Source organism: Coturnix japonica, chromosome 4 (assembly GCF_001577835.2).
Source record: "Coturnix japonica isolate 7356 chromosome 4, Coturnix japonica 2.1, whole genome shotgun sequence".
NCBI classification, from domain to species: Eukaryota; Metazoa; Chordata; class Aves; order Galliformes; family Phasianidae; genus Coturnix; species Coturnix japonica.
This window is the reverse complement of record NC_029519.1, coordinates 71,600,832-71,608,972: the sequence shown is the minus strand read 5'-3', so window position 1 is coordinate 71,608,972 and position 8,141 is coordinate 71,600,832. Positions and strand designations below refer to the sequence as shown.

General features: G+C 39.1%; 1 protein-coding gene across 2 annotated transcripts; it reads left to right on the top strand.

The window, feature by feature from the left end:
• Nucleotides 1-588: 588 nt before the first annotated feature.
• CYTL1 (cytokine like 1) lies at nucleotides 589-4,126 on the top strand. Of its 2 annotated transcripts, XM_015862524.2 has the most exons (5): nucleotides 589-696; nucleotides 1,551-1,768; nucleotides 1,873-1,917; nucleotides 3,192-3,320; nucleotides 3,481-4,126. In XM_015862524.2, the coding sequence occupies exons 2-5, from the start codon at nucleotides 1,631-1,633 to the stop codon at nucleotides 3,565-3,567; spliced, it is 399 nt and encodes a 132-aa protein (XP_015718010.1). In that variant the 5' UTR covers nucleotides 589-696; nucleotides 1,551-1,630; the 3' UTR covers nucleotides 3,568-4,126. The 2 variants fall into 2 exon arrangements, with proteins under 2 accessions (XP_015718010.1, XP_015718009.1); XM_015862523.2 differs by lacking the exon at nucleotides 589-696 and having other exon boundaries at nucleotides 1,405-1,768.
• Nucleotides 4,127-8,141: the final 4,015 nt, after the last annotated feature.

Sequence of the window (8,141 nt, the reverse complement as noted above, 5' to 3'; positions counted from 1 at the left end):
ATATGATAGAATGATATTTCACTGCCACTCCCAGCTACTGTTTACAGTAAGGAGATGATTAAGAGCCTGTTTCTTTACTGGGAAGGCTCACACAAAGAAGAATCCTTTCCTTGGATATACATGAGGTATTTTTGTTTAGGTCTACAATCCAACTGCTGTTTGCCTCCTTGTTTTCAAGGTAGAAGGTTTTCCAGCTTCATCCTGGCTCTTCATTCACTTGCCTAAACAACCCCTTTTCCCAAAATAAAACCTAAAAATAAAACCCAACAGCTCATTTTCCAAAGGCAGCCCCAAATTCTCACTGTTGGGACTTCCAGCAGTTGAAATTTTCCTTTCCTCACACGGTATTTATCACGTTACCATTCTGGAGCACATGACTTTACTAAACAAATCATTCATTGTAAAAGCAAAGCAATGCAACAAGACAGTACAAAGCAGATCTGTTTCCTTGAATCTACCCGGGTATTTGGGTAGATTCAATTCAGAACCCTCTACAAAATACAAATATCTTCTTTTTCTCAAGACTCTGTTTTTTTCTTCAAAGTGACTGATAGGAAACTCCTTTACCAACGCTTTGTTATTTCTCATTTTCAGGTGAGGATTCCCAGTTTATTTCAATGCCAGGGTGATTGTGCAATCCATCAGATACTTTCTTATTTTGATCAATGCCAATCTAGAACCTCAGTTTGAAAGGAGGTAGGTTCTACTCTTTTTGGGGGGGTGGAGGATAACTTGTGAAATAAGCAGTTCTTCGATGAAAAGCACTTCCATTTTACAGGATAATTAACATCTAACATATGTTCAGCCCCATGCCTGCTTCCCAGCATCTGGATGTCTCAGCTCCATCTGGAATGTAACGAAGGAACAGAGCCTCATAAATCTAACACAGAAAGCAGGATGTCATTTATACATTTACAACAGCCATATAGAGATGCATTAATTCTATTTGAGACCACAAGTGTGTAAATATACAGCTCTCCCCTGGTAGCCATTGCAAGCACTATTGGCTTCGATTTAGAAACAGAGTACCTGCATAGGTTGAAAAGAGGAAATGATACAGAATGAGAGGTCTCCCTTATAACAGTAACCTTTCAGGCCTGCTAAGGATGATAAGCAAGTCTGATCAGCACTGTCAGCATAAGACAAAAGTTCTTGGAGGATGCCTCTCCACGCATACCATATGCAGTCCTACTGCTGTAAATTACTTTCTCAAGAATGAGGTTTATGTTCCAAAGCATACACAAGATCAGGGCCTCTCGCCCTTTGATAACCCTGTACTGTTTCTTACACATATTTTTCTTGTTCGAGATGCTCACTCAGTGGTTTTCTTTTTGGAATGCAGCATGCCAGCAGTGCTTGTTTTTGTTACCCTTGTTCCCTCTTTTCCCTGCTCCAGAGCAGGAAAGTGCTAACAGCCCCGCCTCATAGGTTGGCAGGAAATTTAAACCAGCAGCAAGCTGCTCCTCGGACCACCCCCAGACTTTTTTTTCCCCTCATTGATGCAGACGACTATTTAACTGGGGGCTGACTTGTCAAATTCACCTACCGAGGTTTAACGGGAGCTGCCCAGCCATTGAAAAGGATCTTTTCCTCCTTGCCTCCTCCCCTGGACGAGCTCCCCAGGACTAAGATGCTGCTGAGTCTGCTTGCTCTGCTCTCTGCAGCTCTGCTAGCCAGAGCAGCCCCTCCAACTTGCTACTCCAGGGTGTTATCTCTGAGCAAAGAAATCACTGAGTCCTTCAAGGAGCTGCAGACCTCCAAGGATAAGGTGAGTCAGCCTAAAAACTCCTACAAAGATGTTGCAGGCTGCTTACCTAAGATACAGGTTGCTCTCAAAATAAAATTGCTACTGACCTTTCTCCTTTTCTGCAGGACCAATGCGTGGAGACATTGCCCAAGCTGTACTTGGACATCCACGTAAGTTTTCACACTGCCTTCTTCCTTCTGCACAAGAGAAGCAGCCACTGAAAAGAGAGCATAACTCTTAAGATTGTTCACACCAGAAGAGCAGTTTGAAACTATTTTTTTAAGGCTTAATTAACTAGAAACACGAGTGACTGAAAAAAAAAATAAAAAATCTCACTTTGAATTTTATTAAAATCCCTATGAAGCTTCTGAGATTTTGTTTTGAAGTGACTGCCATTTCAACATTGTTTATTGTGACAGAAGCTAAATATTCACAGCAAAGCTTTGAATAATAATTTTGTTTTGTTTTGTTTTTTCTAATAAAAAAAAAGCAAAACAATTTATTTCATTCAATAAACTTCATTTGTTTTCATGTGTGGCTTCTGGCACTGCAGTTTTGACTAGTAGAAATGCAGGGATATCTTGCTGGCTTTTCCTGTTTTAAATAACCATTTATTGAAACCAGAAAGCAAAAATATTCTTTAGGTTAAGGAATACAGAGAAGAGACCATGGAAGTCATCTCCCAGCAAAGACCAAATAGTGTCCTGTGCATGTATTTGGGATATCTGACATACTCTGCTTCTGTTCTCAGTGTTCCCCTGGAAAGCTAAAAAGTAAAAACAATATCCAGTCAATGAGAAACGCCTTACACAATCTGCTGGAAGCAATTGCAACTCAGGCATTGCAAGTCAGATCCCTTCAGATCCTAACTAACGAGCAGTATGATCCCAGTGTATCAGTTTCCCTTCCTTTAAACAAGAGCTGGAATATTTATTTATCTGCTGTACTAAGATGCTGCGAAATTAAAGTTTTCCATGCTTTATTTTAATAATGCAAGTTGTGAGAGAAAATGACCGGGAAAAAGTTATTGCCTTCTGTATGGGAATGGAGGAATTGTGTCATTAAATCCTTGATTATCTTGTTCACCAGCAAAACGAGGCACTCTCTTAAGAAAGAAACAGTGCACCCTCTTTTTATGGAGCCCCACCAACTACAGGAACAGGTTTTACTGTTTTGGCACTGCCAGCTCCCAAAGCACGTGGGAAGGAAGCTGACAAACCAGGACTGAGCCTGCAAAACTTTCTGAGCACTTATTTGGACCAAACTCCTTTGTTATGACATTTGAAGGTTAATTTCCCACACTAAAGGTTACATAAATCATGTAGACACAGAGGTAGGAATTCAGAGCTCCCACAGAGGCAATAAGAATTTTGTTAAGTGGCAGAGAGGGACATAAATCTGCATTTGTGCACTGTTACAAATGCTTCTTTTGCACTCTTTGCAGAACTACTGTGTGCTGACAAAACTCCGTGACTTTGTGGCCTACCCCAGATGTGAGAAAGTGTTGGAAGTGAGTGAGCTGAAGGAAAAAGCCCGGAGCCTGTACACCATTATGATCTCCTACTGCAGGAGGGTGAGTCAGGATGCACCAACAGGGGCACAGCATTCAGCTCCTTCTGTCTTTACCCTGCCTCCTGACTTCAGTAAAAGTGAATCAGGGCCTGACTTACTCACATTTGCACTATCCTCTGTCTTCCTTCTTATAACGTCAACCACCTCTCTTGTTTCTCTAGGACTTGGCGTTCCTTACTGATGACTGTAACGCTCTGGAAAGTCCCATCCAGTCTTCCATTGAGTCCTCTGAAGACAATGACCGCTAAAATGGAGTCAGCCCCAAAGCTGTACCTGGGAAATTTTCAAGAAGACCGGGAGTCAAGATACATATAACATTGTCAGCTACAGCATTAGACCTTTTTCGAGCACACTAGCAATATTGTCACAGACCTACCCATTTTTCTCAGCCTTGGCAGGAAATGAACTGCATGCCTTACATACCTGCAGAGCTGCTAGGGAAACTATGGTTAGAAAGCAGTTTTTTATTTGGCAAGGTATGATATTTCAGCTTAGCCAAATGCATAAAGTATGTTTTGTTTAAACACTAGGTACTAGATTTTTAAACTCTTCTATGAACAACTATATTAATAGATTATACTACTTTTTCTATATTCTATCCTAAAGAAGTTATTTTATTAGATTGGCATGGAAGAGACTTTGTTTCTCTTAAAACATTTGATAGAAGTGTGATTCTGTACTGACGGACATCTCTCTACATGTATGGATCATATATGTATGCTGGTAACATTTGGTATCAGACTTGTAAGAATAGAAGTGGAAGTATCTTGCCTTGGTGAAAAATGAAATAAAAAACTTCTAGCCCAAGATGCTTGTATTATAGTGTGTCATTCAAGACCAACCCAAAAGGTGTCATTAAACTTTTTGCAGCCACTTGCAATTTGTGTTTCACAGCACAAACCATCTTTAACTTTGTTTCCGCAGCAATGCAAACTTTGCTGTGTCTGCATAATTTGGCAATGTTGAAGTTTCTACTGGGAGATTTTTTTCCTGTCAGCAAACCATTTTCTCAACAAAATTAGCAGATTCTTTTTTAAATAGTTCATTTTGTGAGAATATAAGCTTCTGCAGTGTTTAGACAGTTAGGTTTCCAAAGCTCAACTCACATAATGAGACACTGTGATAGATAAAATTTCCAGATCACACAATCAATAAGGTTGGAAAAGACCTTCAGGATGAAGCAGTCCAACCATCCCTGCCTTCTCTCTCTACAAGTGGTTCCTCTCTCTCCTGTACAACATTGTCTGGTCATTTCTCTGCAGCACTGCCCAGCATTCTGACTTGTTCAGTGGTCTCACTACATTTTGTTTAAAATATATATATATTCATATGATTATTGAATTATGTGACATTTATGGTTCTATCATCTTCTATCACACCAGTGAATATCTGAAGGTATAAAACAAAAATGTTAGACTACCATTAGGGAATGAAAGGAATCATAACAATTTAAAGGAAGAAGAAAATTTGTGTCTGGAGTGGAAAAAAAGTTGTTTTTTCAATAGAATAAAGTAAATACAAAATAATTTATCAGCTTTTAGCTAGTATTCTGGTTTCATCATAATTCTAATACAAATAACCCATAAAACTTTATACCCCATCTTATCTCTATATCAGAAGCAGATATGGATTCATATAGACTAATCCTCTTTTCTTTGCTCCATTACAGAGAAATAACATGCACAGAGATCTGTATTTTTGTTAAAAGTCAGTCCATGGCCTTTTGATTCATTTCCAGTGAAGGAGGGAATCATGAAGGAATAAAACATGAAAATCAGTAGGCACCTACTCAGAGTTTATGCTTTGGACTAGTTAATGTGATGTCTCTGTACTTCAATTCACTCATTTTAAAAATAAATACTACTGGTGCGAACAAAGCTCTCAGGAACACTCAGATTTTAATATAGATGATATGATTTTTTCATATAACAGATAACATTTATTTTTTTTTTTAACACAAATTAAGAGAGCAAATAAAGGAAACAGAAACCCCAAATGAAATCAAAATTTGTTCCTGTGCTCCAAAGAAGGAGAACACAGCTGTGCAAATGTTCCTTTCCTACATGAATACATTAACCCAATATTCTATACCATTCCATTCTGTTCACGAACAGAAGATCTGTAACATTTAGAAGAAAATGATCCCAGACAAATTAATCCTGAAGCCGTTGCAGAAATTTCCATTCTGCTGAACTTGGAACATTTGACTACATCACTGAAACACAAACTAAGGGAGGGAAGCACTGAATCCAGGAGAGATACTGAGGGAAGAAAAGAAACCCCTTGCTTTCCAGTTTGTTTCACTTGTAAGTGTAGGACAAAGGAATGTGCCTATCTGCTTTCTTTAAGTTGAAGTCCTCACAGATTAGCCCTTCCAAGCCTCTAGATACTCCTGTACAGCTCACTCACATTTCCCTATGGCCACAGGGTGAGAGACAGTAGTGAGCTCAGCAGTCTGATCTACCACCAGGCTGAATTCAAAAAGGGAAATAACTTGGATATTTCCTTTCTCAGAAAAACCATTGCTTGGTTTGCCTTGTAGGATTCATCTCCTCACCAAGCCAGCAACCTCTGGACAAAATCCTGTGCACTCAAGAGATATGAACATTTTTTTTCTGCGTCACTTGGACATTTTGAAGGCCAACTCCCTTAGCAGCAACTGCACCCTGGAACAAGAACTCCTATTAACACATTGGCAGGGAGCCTGGTAACTGCACTCAGAATGCATAAGTATCTTGGCTTAAGGAGAAATGCGGGTGGACTTAATCACTCAGCACTCAAACCTTTCTTCCCTCTAACCAGGAGCTCCCCTACTGCCTGTGGAAGCAAGCAGTGTTGGGAAATTATCAAGGCCTGCACACTACTATACACACACCAGAACAACATCACATCCTCTGCTCGTCATTCCTCTTTACAAAGACAGACACAGCTATATATGCAGTAGGGTCACCAAAGGCCATGGCATTGCAGAGCTGATACAGGGACCAGTTCTCATAACTGGAAGCAGGCAACAGGCAGCAAAAGCTGTTAATTTTTGGCTGTTTTCCCACCTCCAAATGTCACAGGTTTTAAACACAGGCCTGTTGTAAAGCTAGCATTGTGGCTTGGCAAGAAAACTTCATGTTTCCTTCCCTGCAGAAGTCCACACAACTCTGTCTCTAGAGCTGGACCTTGGCTAAGGTCTGATCAGGCACTTCTTTGGTTAATAACTTTAGCCTCTTCAATACTGATAGGACACAACATTTCCAATACAGCCTAGCGTGCTTATCCACCAACAGCTCAGTTCTATACAGTTATACCCTACTTCTGTAGAAGTTGATAAAAGCAACTAGGCACTTTGGAGACTGTAAATACCTGAGAAGCCTGCAAAAGCCTATCCTCCAATTGCACATGTCCATTTTATTACCAGAATCAAGATTTATCTGATCACTGGTGTACTTTTACATCAAATATATTCCCTTTAAGCTGGGATTCTTTCTACCTCTTGCACATCTTTTTTCTTTTTTTTTTTTTTTTTAAATGGGAAGTGTGCTGAAAGCAGATCCATTCTTTTTAAGTTCACAGCAGCCTACTGTCATTCAGTCTTAATGAGATTTGTGACTAGATGAGCCCTTTTCATGAATAGTATACTTTTCCATTTTGCACAGTTAAGGAAAAAAAAAAAAAAAAAGACACTGATAAACAGAACTAATCCACTTGTAATTTGCCAAGAAATCCTGCACTACTCCCATTCAGCAAGCCAGTATTTTTACCTTTTCACCAGGTATACAAGGAGCAGTGGAGCCATCTGCACAGCTGAACATGTACTTGCACATCACAACAGCCTGTGCTCCTGAGAGCCCCAACTAAGACAGAGACCACCAAGGGATTAAGGAATGTATATTTGTTGTAATTTGTCAGTTGGCTTCTTGCCTAGTTTGGGCAGACTACTACTAAAAACACATCATTAACAAATTGCACTTTGTTGTATGAGAATAGAGAAGAACTGTAGAAAAATAAAGCATCTGCACTATTGTCATTATGTGAGGAGGTTTGTTGGAGAGAGCAGTTAGTCATACTGAATCATAACGAGGTGAAAATTGCAGGTTTGGGAAACAAAAATTAAGCAAAGAAATTAATGTCCAATGTTGCCATAGTATTTTACTAGATTTTACTAGAAGTAGTTTATTTGCCATCTTCTCTTTAGCAGCCTTGATCACATGGGCTTTTCTTAAGGAGGCACTCTGATCATTCAATTCCCCATGCACTAGGTTTTGGTGAAACTAGACAAGGGCTGGGAGCTAGCCCTTTTCACATATAACATCATTTTTTCTACTAAAATTAGTAGAGTACACAATAAATATCAAGTTTTATATATAAATATATATATATACATATATATATATATATAATTACTTTTACTATTGTTATTTTCTTAAGTGAAAACAGGAAAGCAGTGGGGAGGAATCTGATCTTTTACCTTGCACTACTTCTGGGGGGGGGTGTTATTTTGTCCAAACACCAGATTTAAGATTGGCTGGTAGTCTATTCCACCTTTAAGGACATACGTGGTATCTATGGGTGGAGCAAATAAACTTCCAGAAGTTTATTGCAATGTCAGTGTCTTTATACACGTTACCTTACAAAAATTTAAGCTCTGTACTTTATAGTGCTCAAATTTAAACATGTAAACCCAGCTGTGGCTTTATCATTGCCAAGTAGCAGAGAAAGATTTATCAGTAACGTTCCAGCAATAGAAAAATACAAAATATTCATTTTCAAAAACCTAGAGATGCTGCTACACTGTTTAAATTTTGAGATGAATATACAACACTAGAGTACA